The sequence below is a fragment of the Phycomyces blakesleeanus genome (genome assembly GCF_001638985.1).
Source record: "Phycomyces blakesleeanus NRRL 1555(-) unplaced genomic scaffold PHYBLscaffold_3, whole genome shotgun sequence".
Taxonomy (NCBI): Eukaryota; Fungi; Mucoromycota; class Mucoromycetes; order Mucorales; family Phycomycetaceae; genus Phycomyces; species Phycomyces blakesleeanus.
In genome coordinates this window covers 784605-802004 of record NW_017265136.1, presented here as the reverse complement: position 1 = coordinate 802004, position 17400 = coordinate 784605, and the positions used below count along the sequence as shown (strand labels likewise).

Genomic DNA, 17400 nt, shown 5'->3' with positions numbered 1-17400 from the left:
AACCAAACTTTGCCAACAATATTGATACATAAAAAGTATATAAAGGAGTAGGGAAATAGAGTAGGAGTAGTGATGCTTACCAGTTATGTTATGCTCTCATAGAAGAGGGGAGAAGGGAAAGAAGTAAGGAATATAATTTGGAACACAATCCTAAGCCTTTTTATAGTTTAATTTTCGTTTAAAATAATTTTTTTTTTGAATTCTATAAATTTTTTTTCCAAGCACAGAACCAGTCCCACACACAACAATGCCGCCGGACACAAGTCACCCAATTCACTTTTGACAGTCATGTAATCCCATTTTAATTTTTGGCTTTAGGAATGAGGTCTATCGCATAAGCCAAGCGACTACACTTTATAAGTAGATTGGGAATACTGCTCATTATTTTATTAAAGTTTGTATATCTTTGAATTTATCTTTAATAATACATATTATATAGAATAGACCATATAGTACATTAGTCGAACAAGTTAAATCGGAATGTTAGCTGTCATCATCACATTGAGGCGTTTTAAAGATGATTTCATACGTCTTTAAAAGCGTCTTAATAGATATCAAATCCACCTCAACTACTTTTTGATAAAAAAAAACCCCCCCTCTCAAAAGCTTACAATATATCATTACGTGATAATGTTAATCTCGAAAGTTTTTATTCAGAATAAGATAAACCCTTTAACACCAAATGTATTCCATTTCATCAAAAGTACATACATATACATACACTTCCTCTCTTCCTCTTGATTTTAACTTTTTTATATTCTTGCATAGAGTATACAGAGAGAAGATTTTAAAAGTGGTTAACAGTATAGTTAGCAAAATGACTTTTACCTATAAGCTATTGCCTACTTACACCCACTTTTTATCATAATCCTCCATCGACCATCAGTATTTGCTGTCTCCAGGGGATAAGCTTTCTGTAGCCAGAACATTAAATAGCAACGGCAGGATCTCACCCTACCTAAATTCTCACTGCTCTAAAAACTCAATCAGTAATATCATTATTTACCGTTGATGGCCATTCCTTTTAACATATTTTAATCTTAATTCTTACACGGCCAATCTTTTTCAAAAAGTGTATCCTTATGCTCGAAATTATACTTCTTTACCTACATTTCACTTTAAACGTAAAAGTTCCTATTTTTTGAGTGCCGCATGTTACACGACAGCCATTTCAAATAATTATATCAAGTAACAAGTAACAAGTAACAAGTACATCGTATCATAGCATATGATATCCTTAAGATCTTATCTCTCAAGTAAAAAACACATAGAAATAAAAACTTAACCTATAAGCTAACCATCTTTTGATATTTTGAATGAAACATACAAATACACCTCGCAAATGGATTATTAATTACACAGTAAAAGTTCACACAACCCATGCACATTGCTCAAAAGAATCGTGTGTTTTTTTTAATTATTTTAATTTTATTTTAGTTGCAAAATTCAAAAAGAAAGCTGAAAGGGACAAAATTTATGCCTTGGGAGCAGCAGTCTATTAACACAAATAAATTATTTACTCATTAGCTCTTACAATCTTCAAGACATTTACTTTCTTTGGAAATGCAAAAATAGAAAATAAAAGAACACTTTTATACCTTAGCGAATCTGAATCTCGGGGGAGGAGCACGGTTCTTGCGGTCCTTGACGGAACGAACACGGACAACACGAGCGTGGATAGCGCACGAGATGCAGTAGTGCAACTTGACGTACAACTTGGGGATGGTGTACTCCTCGTAAATGGAGGCCTCCTGAAGATCACGGACGGCAGCAGCCTCGACCATGTTACGGATGGTGAAACGCTTGATAGCCTTATCCTTGGGGCAGCACTTGGAGCAGTTAATGCAGCGCACAAACTTGACATGACCACGGCCGTGCTTGTTACGTCCGTTGTTTCTTCTCTTGCAGGTCTATTATTTGTTTCCAAAATTGAAATAAAAAATCAATATCTTCTACTTTTTTTTTCACTTCTTCATCGATATTTCTTGGCGTATTCTATAGTCTTTGGGTTTCTCTTTTTTTTTTGGTTTTGGATTTTGGAGTATTCTGTTGAAGATATTTGTAGTGTAGGTTTTGTTGTAGCGTCCATTTTATCCTCTTTGAAGAAAGTTTGATAGTCGATTCAATCCATCCTTCTCAAATCCATCCATCCAAATATCTTTATTGATTCAATCCATCTTCAATTGTTTGTGTTTTGCCATCTTTGACTGTTTGCATTTCCCACTCTCTGTTTCCTTCTTATTTTCATTTATATGCCCTGGACAAGGCGACACCTACCATAGTGATATGATCGAGGAAGTCGAGAGAGAGTGCTCGATTTTTGGCCAACGCCCACTTACGAAGCGGTAGATTCAAACGGCGTCATCATGAAATCGGAGTTGAATTGTTACATTCATCCCACTAGAACAGATTGCTTTCACTTGAATTTTTGACATTTAGATTCCTTTGGTTTTATTCTCATATTTTTTAAAATAGACATTTTATTATATATTCATATATAGAACTTCTTTAGATATTGGATAGAATCTCATGTATATATCGAATGTGCTCTAAAAGAGCTACTTTTAGCTTGAATCTTTTTTTTTTGCTAACATCATTAATGACAATAAAAGCAAATTCTGTGCTTACTATAAAGTATATATTTGAAGGAGAGTTATAAATAATAAAAAATAAAAAATTAACTGTTAATTTTCAACCACTATTCTTACTATTACTATCACTATCACTACTACTATATACGCCAGTAATTTAGTATATGGATTTACTGGATAATAAGTATCGATATATATTATATATAGACAATTCATTATTAAAGCTTTAATTTTTTTCCATTAAACTATACGAGTTGTAATACAATCAACAATGGACTATGGTCGTAAAACCGAAAATGTATTAAATTTCCTATTAATGCTCGTGATAGTAGATGTTTTCTAGGATTATTTATATATAATGTGTGTATTGTTTGATGATTTTCTTTACAGTACACCGTAGTACATCGCATGGCAACAAATTCAATTAGACCATCTTGTTTCCCTTACATGTATAATACAAACCCCCTTTTCCACTTTCCGACTTTTTTTTTTTTTTATTATTGGATGTGTAGATGTACTTTAATTGAGTTCAAAGGATAAAAAGACAAATGAAGATGTTTAAAAGAAAACAATAGAGAGAAATGTAGTCAAAAGCAACGGGCTTTTGGTAAAAAGAGAGAGAGAGAGAAAAAAAGAGAGGGAGTGGGGGAAGCTTCAACGTGGGGTATCCAAGACCAAACGAACCGTGCATATGTATAAACTAACTAACCAGATATTTTTTTCTTCTTCCAAGCTTCCGTTGTTTTGTTTTGTTTTTGGTCAATAGGCGCACAGAGATAGAGAGATAGAGGTAGAGATGGAGGGGGTGGAGAGACTGTTGTTGCTGAATTCTTTCTTTCTCGTTCCAATATTCAAACCGACACAGCCTCACAACCGCACAACACCGCGTTCTTTGTCTTGGCTTACAGGACATTCCATGCAAAAAATAAAAAAATATAAAAAAATAATAGCCGCACATGACTTAACCTGACCGCTTTGGTGTAGGGCTACTATTATTGCCACTCTTCGTCTTATCTTCGCCTGATTGACGGTTGAGAACCTTGATTACTGGCTGCTTCTCCGGTTGGCCTCCATTTGTAGCAGCAGGTTTTCTTCTCGATCTACCTTCTCTGCTGCGTCCAGTGCCTGGTGGTTTGTCACCACCTCCACCTCCACCTCCACCTCCATTTCCGTTTCCGTTTCCGTTTCCGGTCTTTTCTGACTGATTTCCCGCTGTCTTTCCTGATCCATTATTGTTACGTCTTTCAGAAGATGATTGCTTGTCATTAGAGTTTCCAGATTTCTCTGCTGTCCCATTTGGCTTCTTGTCATCCTTCTTCTTCTTTCCACGTTCACGGCGACCAGGCTTCTTAGCATCTGCGGATGTTTGTGCTCCGCCCTGTCCACCCTGAGAGCCGTTTTGGGTTGGAGTCGATCCTGCCGATGATGATGTTGCTGCGCTCTTCTTTGCAGTGTTCCTCGAAGCATTTTTCTGAGCTTGGAGCTTGGCCTTTGCAGAATCCTTTGCAGCCTTTTGTGCTCGGAGATGCTCAAGAAGGGGTGTTGTCTTTGGCTTGTTGGCCTGCTCGGCAGCAATTGTTTGGGCTAGTGCAGATTTTCAGTCCAACAAGAACTACTGTATCCAAGACCTGCTAATTATATATATATATTTTATAAAATCCTTACCCGACACAAGTGCAAGTCTATTTTCCAATCTTTCGATTTGCGATAAGCCATCACTTCCCTTTTTAACCTCTGGTGACTTATTCTCTTCTGCCTTTAGCATCAGCAAGAACTTGTAATAATCAGGATCTACATTGTTGACGGTATTAGTTATGCACGACTCATTATACATTATCTACCACACACACAGATGTACACTTCTCTTTCTCTCTCTAATATATTATATATATATATATAGTTTTGGACCAGCATAGCAAGAAAATACTAATTATAATAATAGTTTACCCGAGTCAATAGTTCCTGCACGCGCGTCTGTTGTCTTTTGTTCCTTTGGAATCTTTTGATAAGGAGCAAACTCAACAACAGCTCGGCTTTCATTTCCTATTATATAATCGTTTTATCAACAGCCGATCCTCTCCTTTGTCATTACTCATCGCCTTACCACGACTATCTACAAATATGTGTCCATCAAACCCTTGGTGGAATGCAATGACTGCCTCCATTGTCTTGAAATGAAAATAAGCTCTCGAAAACACGTGCTCCTTTGCCTTGCTGTTATATACATATACAATCAGAAAACCACAAAATTGAAAACAGTGTTCCGTCATCTGACCTTTTACTAAGCTTTCCAAGAACATAGTACTTGTAATCCACATTCTCTTCTGATGTCCAGGGTTTAACGGTGTTCATAAAAATCTCTTCGGGAAGATTGGGTGGCAATCTTCTTACAATAACCTTTGTCTTTAACACATTTTTTCGAGATGCGCGTTTTGCCTTCTTTTTTGCTTTTTCTCTCTTCTTTTTCTTAGCCTTGTCAGCCAACACTTTAGCTTTGTCTTTGGTAGTTGTGCTGTCAGCCTCTGTGGGCTGTGGAATTTCTGTGACTGGTACAGCAACTGATGGAGCTGTAGACATGGTTGTGAACAAAAGAAGCAAACAAATATATATATGACAAACTCAATAGTTTCTTGCTGGGTACAAGGAGAAGAGAAAAAAAAAGAAGAAAAAAAGAATCAATGTCAGCCGCTAGTGTGTAGGCTATTTGCACCTTATTATTATTATTTTTTCACTGCGGAGAAAAGGTGTAGTTTGAATCAAAGAAAAATTTTATAATGTTTTCTACTTAAAGATGTATACAAGCTCCTTTAACATCTATCAGTCTTATTCACTTTTAGTCTAACTAAAAGTTGAACTAAAATATTGATAGTGAGAGGGAAAACTTTGGTAGCAAATTATTTTGAGCTTTATAATGATATAAAAGAAAAGGAACTCTTTTTAAATAACTCAAGCATTAGTAGTATATTATCAGTAAAAAAAAGTATCAAAAATGATGATAGTTTATTATCTGAAGCTAGACCCAACAGCTCCTTTCAATAAAACGGAAATAAAAATGAGGTAATATTTAGCACTGCTTATATATATACATGACTTAAACAAAGGGAAAATGGTTTGCAAGTTACCTTGAAGATGTACGTTGTTTCTATTATTTAATCAAGGGTAGTAAAATTACTATTTCGCCTTTTACTTTTAGTATGTAATACCATTTCAACACATTTTCTTTAAATTTTGTTTTATTGTTAATAAAACCACAAATACACACATCTAACCTTCTAAAGTAATATTACATTTCGTTTTGAGAATATGAATATATTGTGATTTCTAAGCTATTTAACGTAAAGAAGTACCTTTTTTTATTTTATTTTTTATATGCTATTTTTTTAAGATACCACTGATATATGGCCTAGTCCTCCAAGGATATGGGTAGATTTATGAGACCTTTCTTTAAATATTTAGGACATCGGTCCCAACACTTAATCGTAGTATCTGTAACAGTGTGAAATGATAGTTATATCAATCATGGCCAAGTTAAGCAAATATTATTTATAAATTAGGGAACCACCTATATACTTTGGCTCTCTCTATTTTATTTTATTTTATTTTATTTTGGTTTTCCAGATATTTATATTATGGAATTTGATTGGCTGATATGTCCTGAATAGAACTCTATGCTTCTTCACCATGGATATATGATATACCTCTGGTTAGTGTGTGAGAGAGAGAAAAAACTAATGCTGTCAATTTTTTTTATATAGTGTAAGATATTTTGGTTCAAGCTATAAGTTTGACTTTATCTGCTTATCTCAAAGTACTTCCAACATTCACTGTATCAACTTTTAATATACTCTGTTTTTATTCTTCTTATTCTCAAAATAATTAGAGCAGTAATAGTAATAAAGAATTGCTTATAGACAATAGGATATTATCACCACAAAAAAGACTTGCTATTTACTATTTTAAATGACAGAAATATATCTAATGTTTTAAAAAAAATCACCTTTACAAAATATCTATTATATTCGAAGGCCTAAAGCTAAAACCAAATCATGAGAACTTTGATGTAGAATGTGTATCTGTGTATATAAACTTATAATCAATACACATTGTAAAGTCTGAAATAGTACTGTGAGAGAGTACCTTTTTTTAAGTAGAGGATAAGACATATGTATATTTTTATTTGTTAAAAGGATTGAAATTATTATATATTTGTATATTTGTATATTTATATAGGGGGTTAAAATATTTATCAATAGAAGGTAGAAAAGATAATAAAAGGAATTGTAATGGGATTTTATGGCATAAGGACAGTTGGTTTAGACAATGACGCCAGAGTTTGGAGCAGATCCGGAGACACCTCTTTGGCCGCGAAAGTCATTTCCTTGATACCCACGACCATTGTCGGTGTTGTATTCACGGTTATCATTTCGGCCACGGACAGAGTCGATAACGTTTCCAAGACCATGAGAATTGTGGTTTTCATCATTGTACTCACGGTTGTTGTTGTTGTTAAATCCATGGTTACCAGTAAGGCCACGACCATTATCGCTGTTGTAGCCACGGTTACCATCATTGTATCCACGGCTGTCATCGTTGTATCCGCGGCTGTTGTTGTTGAAACCATGGTTTCCAGTAAGACCACGACCATTATCGTTGTTGTAGCCACGGTTGTCATTGTGGTCACGGAAGGAGTCAATAACATTTCCAAGTCCATTAGAGTTGCGGTTATCACCATTGTAACCACGGGTATTGTTGAAGCCACGGGTATCATTGAAGCCACGGCCATTATCACTGTTGTAGCCACGATCGTCGTTGTACCCACGGCCGTTGTTGCTGTTGTTGTAACCACGGTTGTCATTGCCAAAGTTTCTACCATTGTCATAGTCACGGTTGTCATTGTTGTAACGGCGATCATTGTCATCACGTCCTCGGATAGAATCCAAAGCACGATCAAAGCCATGGGACTGGCGACCATTGTTATAGCCACGGTTATGATCATTCAGGCTGTTAGTATGGCGGATGTCGTCATTGTAGCCACGGTTATCATTGAGACCACGGGAAGAACCAAACTTGCGATCAATACCACGAGACTGACGTCCATCGTTGTAGAAACGGTCATCATCATTGTTGTAGTGACCATTGCCGTTATAGCCACGGGCAGAGTCGAGTACATTATCAATACCACGAGAATGATGGTCATGGTTGTGACGACGGTCGTTGTCGTTCAATCCTCGAGTGTTGTAGGTGTCATCATTGTTGTAACGGCCATTGTCATTGTAGCCACGAGGGTAGGAATCATTGTTGCTATCATATCCGCGTCCGATATCCTTGTTGGAATTGCGGTACTCATCAGGGCCGATATGGTTGTGGTGCTTTCCAAGGCCATGTTCATGGTTGTTAATACCAGTATGGGCGTTGGTGTCGTGAAGGCCATGATCAAAGTGAGAAGACTTGGAATCAGGGTGAATTGAGGGATGCATGTAAGAATGGCTGCGGTGAGCGTGATGGGTACCGTCAATTTCACCAAGGCTAGACTCGCTTGAAGAGTCGGAACTCAGGGATACTCTAGCAAGCTTCTTCTCTCTCTTACGGTTGGAGCGCTCATAAGACCTGGTCTTGATGTTCTTGTTTACGGAAGCAACCAAGGTAGCAAACAGGCCAGGGCGAGTGGTGGTACGAGCAATAGGCTTTGGAGCAACACCATTACGTCTGGCAGTCTCTCTGGCCAGCTCGGCATTCTTGGCCTCGATTTCATTGTGTACGCGCCAGATGCTTGCAGTCAACTTTTGGTCTCCGAGTTCAAGAAGCTCGATAATCTTGTTTTCAATAGCACGAGCAATCTGCTTTCGGACAATTCCAATAACCATGGGATGCATAGCCTTGTACATCAAGCTAAACAAAAAGAAAGAAGAGTATGATGAGTTTTACTGTAGCTTTATATAAAGTATGTTGTATGACTTACTCATGATTGCTGTCCTTGACGGTAACCTTGAGATTGTCAATGCGACATCTGCAGCTGTTAACCTTGTACATATGCTTGGGGTCATTTGTGCTAGTAAGCTTGAGAGAGACATCGATACCCTTGCCGCCGATCTCAAGAGCGGCAATACCACGATCAGAAAGCTTGGGGAAGCCAGACTTCTTGTTGTAAGAAAATACAACATCTTCAATTACAGCTTGAATCTCGCTCATCTTGATAAATACAGACTGGCGACCAGTATCTTTGGTATCTTCACTTGGGCTAAACTTACTGTAGCTTTCAAGCTTTTTTTTTTAAAAAAAATAAGTAAATATTGGATATTAAAAAATGAAAATAAAAATGATTATATTCTTACCTTTACGTCAAAGAAGTTGGGAAGCAAAGTATCACCAGCCAAGATGACATTCTCAACTACAACATCGAATTGCTTGTCGCTGTACTCGATGCGAGGAATAGGAACATACTTGATCTGCTCAAAGAGAGCTGGGAGAAGAGTAAGGCGCATGTCATTAATCAACTGAGGCTTGAAAGCAGGGTTTCCTTGCTCATCGAACCAGAGGTCCTGGTGGATAGCCTTGGTACGCAAGTGGAGCTCCATGGAAATAGGATCCTTAGCCATGGCTCTGGTGTACGAGCGGATCTCATCCATAAGGGCATTGGTGTGGTTTCTGTAGCGGTGCTGAGTGAAGTTACGACCAGTCTCGATGAGCGCTCTGCCATCTTCAGTGGATCGGTCTTCGACGACATAGGCGGGTTCCTTGAGAAGGCGGTGGATGTAGAAAATAACCTAAACGAATATATAAAAAAATGAATTAGTACAAAGTAATCGAATGCTATAATTATTTTTCTGCCTTACCTCATCATAGTATTTTCTCAATGCAGGATCATTCTTGATGTCACTGATTATATCTCTGACGGAATGGACCAGATGGTCAAGAGACTTTCCTTGAGCCCATGCTTCGATAATGGTCTTGATTTCCTGCTCAGCCTGAGACCAGTTCTTATCGGAACGGAAAGTCTGACCAGTTCCGGCAGTTGTCTTGGCAGTCTCTTGAGACATATCCATAGCACGGTGGCTCCAGGTAGAGAAGAGACGAAGGATGGTGTTGATAGCATACTGGTAGTCAGGGTTTCTCTGGACTTCAGCCAAAACGACCTTGAGGCGGCGAATGATATCATCAACCTTCTCAGGGGGGAACTTATCACGCGCGTACTGCTTGGATCTTTCGTGATGAAGACGAGCTTGCTCAAGTGCTTGCTGCTGGTACTGTCTTCCCTTCTGGCTAGTTTGCTGCTTAAGGTTGTTCTTGTACTGCTTTCCGTTGTAGATTGCCCGCTCGGAATCATTATCAAAGTTACGAGTTCCACTGTTGATGTTGTTGCTGTTGCCATAGATGCTGTCGTTATCATCGTAGCGAGGAGAGAGGTTTTGATGGAGACCGTCATGATGATGGTTGTGGGTGAGGCTGTGATCATGGTCATGGTCAAGGTTGTGGTTGTTGTGGTTGTGGTGATTTCCTTCTCCGAGGACTGCTGCGGCAACGTTCTTGCTGATAGAGTTCTCATGGCGAGGGTAATCCTGATTAAGAGCTCCATTGGCACCATTTCCATCGATTGTGTTGTGGTGACTATGTCTGCCAACGCTGGGTTCGTTCTCCTTGGTAAGGTAACGCTGGTTGTTCTGATCATAATCACGGTTGTTTTGACCAAAGTTTCTGTTGTTGTTGTTATCTGAGTAATCATTGTTTCTTGAGTACTCGTTTTGGTCATAACGAGTGTTTGGCTCCAGGTGGTTGTCGAGGTTTGTCATGGCCTTGTTGATTACACGGTTCTGACGATCAGGATCAGCCATCTCTTGGGCACGGTCTCCTAGATGCTGAGCCTGGGAGTTGAGGTTGTTACCGGCCTGTTGAAGAGACTCGCTTGCCTTGTTGGCAGCATCACCAAACACCTCTTGGACGATAGCAATAAGTTCGTTGAGAACATCTCTGAACTCTCCGTTGAGCAAGACAAGCTTAGCAATTCGGATGGTAGCGTTTGCACCTGATAACACACTTGTGGTTAGTAAAAGTGACACCTTTTTTTAGAGTATTATTTTGATTTACCTTGCTTTGCTTCGTTCTTGAAAGTCTGGTTCTCGGTACCATTAGGTCTGTTGATACTGAGTTGATCTAATACGATTGAAAGGTATTAAGAAAAAGAACTTGATTTGTGTTTTGTATGATGTATTTACCTTTAGTAACTGGGTTATCCATAGCATGAAGGTGATAAACGAATGACTGGAAAAGTTCATTCTTGTTCTTGACAGCCACCGCCTTTCGGATGGTGGTTACTAGCTCTTGGAAGTCTCGTAAAAGTCTCTTTCCATCGGGAGACATAAGATGTTGGCGGGAATGAATTGAAGGGCTGTTGATTAGACGTTCAAGGAAGGAGTCGATTTCGGTGTTGTGAGGAAGTCTTCCTTGACGCATATTTTGGACAATTCCGATCATTTTGAGAGTGTCTGTGCGTGCCCTTTCTTTTGCGCCACTTGTTGGGCTATGTGAGGCGGGAGGGGGGTTTTGAGCTTGAGTTGAGACACGAAGTTGTCCTGGATCTCCTCCTTGAGATGATTCAAGTGTTCGGTTGATTTCCATTGGGGTGTGATAGGTCTCCATTGAGCTTCTCTGAGGGCTAGAGTGAGAAGAGGTAGACTTGTGGCGAGGAGAAATAGACATATTAGGTATGGTAAAGTTATAAAATATACAATAATGAGAAAAGAAAAGAAAGGTGGTTTTGTGGTTGCTTTTATATAGAAATGATATTTGCAAGAAGTTTATTATGGCTATGATTTCATTCAAAGAAAAATCTATGTGTTAAATGTTAAGGTCTCACTTGGCACTTTGGGTCATACTATCATTGAAGGTAAAAGCTGGCCTGGTTCCTAAATTAGTCTAGGGCGAGTCATTTTCGAGGAAGGTAATGGTAAATAGCCTAAATGATGAGATTTCTACGCCATTTTCGAGACATATTTTTTGTAGTCTAACTAACAAAAGTACATAGCGGAAAGTGACACTATTGGCCGTTGTCTCATTTGGCTGTCTTGTCATTCCCACTCTACGTTTGCCTGGTATAAAACAGATAACTTGTGCCTCGATCAAGTTAAGGCGATCGTCGCTGTATTTGAATTAAGAGCTCCGAATGTACCCCTAAATCTGAAAGTGGATTTGACATGACGCATTTTCAGTAGTCTTTTCTCGGTTCATTTTCTGACGTATTTCATCTGTCTACTCGGTTCAGTAAGCCCGTTTTCAGGAGATCAATGGATTCGACATGTATCATAAAAATTAAAACATTGACGATTTACATACTACTTTATTTAGACTGGCACTGATAGTTTGGCTTACAGGTCCTAATTATCTTAAGCGAACAGTTTCAGTGGTTATTGCACTTGACCGAAAAAGTAAGAAATCACTTGCCATTGAACGTGTGTAGGTAAAGTGTGTCTACCATCAAACTGACGTATTCTTGATGATCTTAGACTATCGGAAACTAAGAAATATCTAAATGTTCTCACAAACCCAAAATGAAGGTAAACTTATTACATATTATAGCTTGTCCGAATTCATCATCTGTGTACAGAGCATATAATTGTTGATTTGGAATAATATTAAAAAGAAAAAAAAAGAAGGTCTGTGTAGTGACATTTGTATATTAAGGTTAAAGACTACACCAAAACCAAGTGGAATGGTGTATCAACTCTACTACGTCCACAGTACTTCTGCCAGATTATTGGTTCTATTTAAATACCAGACTCGAACTCGATAAATGAATGGGCTTATTACAAAATTTTTGTTTTAGCTTTGATTGGCACTACAGTTTTTGTTTCATATTCAAATAATTGGTTTTAAGGCACATTCACCATAGTTCTTTAAAGAAATATGTTTATCGCTAATCAAAGATGGTCTTTATTATTATTATTATTAAAAAAATGTATATATTTAACTGTATATACACACTATGGGAGAAAAAAGGGTGATTTTGAGAGTGGTTTCAGAGGCGATTCTAGGCTGCGCTTTTCGTTTGTACCCCCCCCCTGGTTGAACCTTTTTACTTTTATGGGAAAAATGTTTTAATATCTCGTATGTTTTTGTAACAAACATTCTGTTCGGTTGTACTTACCATGTAATTCTCACCTTCTTTAATAGTGTATAGAGATACATATTGCTTGATATAGACAGCTTAATTTTGTAAAAACTGTTAAAGCAATATCATCTTCTTTAATGATTGCCACATTTAACAAATAAAAGTATACCCTTCATGGAAATATCAACCTACACTCAGAAGTTAAGACCTTGACAGAAAAATTAAATGCCAAGTAATTGTTGAGAAACTACGTAAAAGTATGAAGTGAATACTTCCTCATCTTTGGTTACTTAATCAAGATTTTGTCTTGAATTTGTAAGAATATTCTTCTTTGTTACATCTTTGGTATGATTTACTAATAATATATTATCTGTCATGTAATGGGTAACTCTTGTATGGATGGTAGTAATGAGATAACTATAGAATTATCGACTATTAGTACGATCTATAATGAGAACTTATTTTATGTAATATGGTATTTGTATAAAGTAAAATTAAAACTGGATTCAGGGAGTCTGTTACTGATTTTTTTTTATTTCTTGTGCCAAGTCTAACAATTTTTTCTTCTTAAAATATTACACTTTTACAGTACGCTTCTTGCAGTAACATCACTATATGATGATATTGGACTTATATAAAAAGGTTAATCTAGAGAAGGTCCCTTTTGTATTTGGGTGATACATAGGATATATATAAAAAATAAAACTACCCAAAATATCTCGAGTAACAAATAAAGAAAAATAATGTTCTCCTTTTTATATTTACAAACTAAAAGTTCACAGTTAATCCTTGAACTGGTCATTGTCTTTGATGTTTTTTTAAAAGAAAAAACAACTTTCATAATAAAAGGCTTGAGGAAGTATTGTAGGCAAGATAGATCATATCTACTACTCTTCAAGGTAGACTGTATATATGCAAGGAAAAGTACTCTATCCCTATTAATTGCTGCTCAAAGTTTGAAGCACTAAATTCAAAAGTCAAACTAGTTAGCAGTCTTTGTTTCGCAAGCTTCGTCTCTGCTCGTACATCAATCAATTCCAAGCCAATTAACATCTAGCAAGCAATATTAGCGCTGAATTTGGTCTATGTTCTATCTTGGTCATAAGAAAATAGTCTGAACTCACAACCGACACCATGGACCAATCAAGGGTGCAAGAATGAGAAAGCCACTTTGCAACTATGGATTACATGCTTGTTTGATTGATTGACGAATTCGGTACTTCCAAGCACTGTTCTTCGTGCTCCCAACCTTCCCTTCACATGTTAAATTAACCTCCAACCCTCGCCCATATCGCTGCACTCAAACATCAAATTTATCCTGTCATAGCCTTCCAAGTTATATACTATATCCAATCCCTATTTTTATATTATCCTTACAAATCATTTCAGATTTCTCAATACAAATTGCCTGGAGGACATGGCTCTGTTACGCTTCCAAGTATCGTTTGTGGACTCAAGATTTCGCAGCTGTTTTGTATCTTAGGAATATATTTAACCAATTGAGATATAACGGTACTTGCTTCTTATAGGCTCACCCGCACAATTCAAGTCAGAAAGTACTATAAGACCAGCAGAAGATGGTCCAGAGGGGCGTATTCGTGAGACAGAGCCTGAGAAAAAAAAACAAAGCAGGTAAATATTTCGGCCTGGCTATCACCACGGGATTTTCAAAACGGCCTTTTGGTAAGCTATTGCATTCTTTAAAATACTTTTTAGTGAATTATTTTATTACAATTTTTTTGTTGATTGAGAAAATATGAGGGAGGGGGGGTAAAGGTGGGATGTTTAATATGTGATCTTATTTTTGAGCTACATTCATAGCAAAAGAAAGAAGAAAAAGTAGTGCTTAATCAAAAGCCATCCTTGAAACCATCATTAAACCTCAGAAAATCTTGCAAAAATGGTTTTTTTGTTTGTTTTTAACATGTTGTATAGTATTGTTCTTCCTTATATAAATATACAGATTTAATAATAATAATAATAATAATAGTAATAGTAGTAATAGTAGTAATAAGAGTAGTAGTGATAGTTGTAACAATGGTAATAATGGTAATAATAGTAGTGGTAATGGTAATAGTACCAAGTATTTCTCTTGTTTACTATTACTACCATAGAGTCAGCATATCTGATGGCCATTTCTTGCTACGTCTTGCTTCCCAGTAGCCACCTTTATATTTCCAAGTCTCCCCAAGAGGATCGTTAGGATCCTGGTGGCTTTCAAACCACAATGGATTCCACTGTTCTCCTTGAAGCTCCATGTCCTTTCTTCGCTCTCTTTGCTGTTGTTCAATCCTAAGTTTTACATCATCGGCTTCATCAACCTGACCTAAAAAAAAAAGCAACAGTCAAACAAATAAGCGATTCCATAAAAGTGTTAATAAATCAAAGTCCAGTATTTTTCCATACTCTTCATACCTTGCTCGAATAAGCGTTGATCTGGTCTAAGACGTGTATCGGTAGGAGGGATAGCATCTTCAAGTGAAGATATCTCATTGAGCTCCATAGCAAATTGCGTAAATCCGTAATACGATAGATTGTCTTCAAAAGGAGGGGGCTGTGACTTCCATAATCTGGACTTTGTCTCTCCAGTCATTTGCCATAATTCCTCACTCCATTTTCCTTGTACCTCCCGCAACTTTTGGCCATCGGAACCATGGCAACTAATCACCACCGAGTTTCTATCAGTCGGAAGACCACCAAAGAATCCGCCACCAGTGGCACCTTTGAATGTAACAATAGCGTATTCGCCTGTGACCTCATTTTGGACACGCATTTCGCCTACATGCTCAAGGTACTTGCATCCAGCCATCATGTTGCGTAACCAACTAGAAGGTTTAGTGTAACTAAACACGCCATCCGAGTGCCCGGTCAGTGTAACATGAACTGCTCCTTTGAATATAAGCTCCTAAAATTTTTGTTAAGAACAAGACAATAAGAGCTTAATTACACTTACCATAGACTTTCCTAGATAATATTTACAGTTTAGTTAGCGCGTATTCATATATTTTATTATTGTTATCTTCGTTGGAAATATATATATATATATATCAAGTTACCCCAGAATTTGGTTTTTCCAAGAGAAGTCTGCCAGAATTGAAAGCTCTTCGACTCTGCATGGCACTATCAGAATAAAAAAAAACCGTTAGATTTATAATTAAGGTTTATTGTCATTACTTACGGCCATAACAGCTGGGGAATGGGAAACTTTTTCAGAAATGAATCGAAACCCTTTGTCAGGTCGTATGCACTCAAATGTTTCGCTCATAAGTGGATTAAACAATTTGCGACCAAGTCTGTAATTTGTAGCCGAATATCCAGATACAGCAAACACAGCAACATACATCAAGCGATCAATAGACTCAGTTTGTGCAGATGCTTTTTCAAGTAATTCAGAGTACTCCAGCTCTTCACAGAGCCTTTGGAGTAAATTCAAGGGCTCATTTATACCAACTGGCATAGAAATTGTAGAGAGATCTTTTCCAATATTCTTACGAAGAATGGCTAAAAGCGAGACATTACCAACCACAGTAGATGGGAGTCTTGTGCGTCTCACCACCTGTACATCAGGTTGACTAAGCTCTACAAAAGCATTTGTAATTTTATCTGTTTCTTCTAGTGTATCTATATCTTTTTTTTTAAAGAAAAAAAAACTTTAGCCAATCTTCTTATTTATTTATTTTAAAAACTACTTTTAAGCTTACCTGTTGTATTGCAACCCTCTTCTTCCGAATCTGAGCTACCGTGTGTTACTACTGCATCCTCTTCTTCATCTTCGGATAGTACAAAGTCATCTTGTGCATCATAAAACAATTCTGATCGAATCGATGTCTGATACGAGTAAAAACTAGGTGCACGATTACCGGGATATTGCTCCTGAGGCATCAATAATCGGGGATCTAATCATACAAGTGAACAGATAGATAGATAAATAGACATAGGTGTAAGCGCAGTCCAGCCATAGATAGACGCAATTATTACCATCTGGAATAGAACGCTGAACGGAATTATCCCACAGAGTCTGTTGTTCCTCCAGCGCCGCAAGCATTGCATCTCTTGAAACAACCAAAGCCTTGACCGACTGAGTTAGGCGTTCCAAAATTCCCTGCTGCGCGATAATATCTAAGCTGGGGCAGGCGATCTTAAAAGGGAGAACAGAAGAACCGCTACTGCCACGTCGAAAAGGAAAACGTTTCTTGATTGTAGGTGGTGGTGTACTTGGCACAACCTCAATTGTACTCGCGGCTGCACTCTTGTCCAAGATGTTCTTAAAGTCCAAGATCACTTGTTCCAAAGATTTAATCTCGTCCGAGATCTCGGCAATACTTTTATTCAACTGAACTTGGGAAGTGTTTGCAAAGGAGGGAGCGGCAGGAGAGTGGCTAATGTGACCATCTGCGAGTAACCAACTCCCATCGACGAGAATTCCAGGTGCTTTTGAGGGACTAGTACAAATAGCTCTAGATGCTCTAAAGGCTTCTATCCAGGCTTCAAAACTCTCTGCCGTAAGCGCCTTTAGATGGTAGATCACAGTGCCTGAATCGATGTGAAGCGTTCGTTGCTTTGGATAAATGGCCAGGGTAGATAGATTGACATGTATAGAGCCTCTTTTAATACTCTTTTCGTCAATTGAGTACGATAGAACACCTGTGGACGATAATTCAAACCACCGCTTGGCCCATCCTTAAAACACGACATGAATTAACAGAG

At 37.7% G+C, this 17400-nt stretch overlaps 6 protein-coding genes across 6 annotated transcripts; 2 read left to right on the top strand and 4 right to left on the bottom strand.

Annotated features, from left to right (window-relative positions):
* Positions 1-1474: 1474 nt before the first annotated feature.
* Positions 1475-2280, bottom strand: PHYBLDRAFT_163498 (hypothetical protein; the record flags this gene model as incomplete). Its single annotated transcript, XM_018434807.1, has 4 exons — positions 1475-1495; positions 1535-1555; positions 1599-1910; positions 2278-2280. 4 exons carry the CDS (start codon positions 2278-2280, stop codon positions 1475-1477), a joined length of 357 nt encoding a protein of 118 aa, XP_018296419.1.
* Positions 2281-4098: 1818 nt separating this feature from the next.
* On the bottom strand, positions 4099-5206 carry PHYBLDRAFT_121897 (hypothetical protein; the record flags this gene model as incomplete). The annotated part of the gene is made up of 5 exons (XM_018428836.1): positions 4867-5206; positions 4696-4805; positions 4539-4634; positions 4257-4382; positions 4099-4175 (listed from the first exon to the last, which is right to left on the bottom strand). Coding segments are annotated over exons 1-5 (711 nt in total), but the record flags the coding sequence as incomplete, so codon positions are not given.
* Positions 5207-8377: 3171 nt separating this feature from the next.
* On the bottom strand, positions 8378-11039 carry PHYBLDRAFT_107123 (hypothetical protein; the record flags this gene model as incomplete). The annotated part of the gene is made up of 6 exons (XM_018427978.1): positions 8378-8480; positions 8551-8852; positions 8924-9355; positions 9425-9880; positions 10394-10645; positions 10773-11039. Coding segments are annotated over 6 exons (1812 nt in total), but the record flags the coding sequence as incomplete, so codon positions are not given.
* A 388-nt stretch (positions 11040-11427) lies between these two features.
* On the top strand, positions 11428-12375 carry PHYBLDRAFT_69678 (hypothetical protein; the record flags this gene model as incomplete). Its single annotated transcript, XM_018442143.1, has 4 exons — positions 11428-11472; positions 11611-11708; positions 11931-12010; positions 12236-12375. 4 exons carry the CDS (start codon positions 11428-11430, stop codon positions 12373-12375), a joined length of 363 nt encoding a protein of 120 aa, XP_018296416.1.
* Positions 12376-13073: 698 nt separating this feature from the next.
* PHYBLDRAFT_69679 (hypothetical protein) lies at positions 13074-14514 on the top strand (the record flags this gene model as incomplete). Its single annotated transcript, XM_018442144.1, has 4 exons — positions 13074-13181; positions 13613-13715; positions 14223-14325; positions 14445-14514. The coding sequence occupies 4 exons, from the start codon at positions 13074-13076 to the stop codon at positions 14512-14514; spliced, it is 384 nt and encodes a 127-aa protein (XP_018296415.1).
* Positions 14515-14798: 284 nt separating this feature from the next.
* PHYBLDRAFT_24409 (hypothetical protein) lies at positions 14799-16261 on the bottom strand (the record flags this gene model as incomplete). Its single annotated transcript, XM_018439842.1, has 5 exons — positions 14799-15019; positions 15109-15598; positions 15647-15657; positions 15750-15813; positions 15872-16261. Coding segments are annotated over 5 exons (1176 nt in total), but the record flags the coding sequence as incomplete, so codon positions are not given.
* Positions 16262-17400: the final 1139 nt, after the last annotated feature.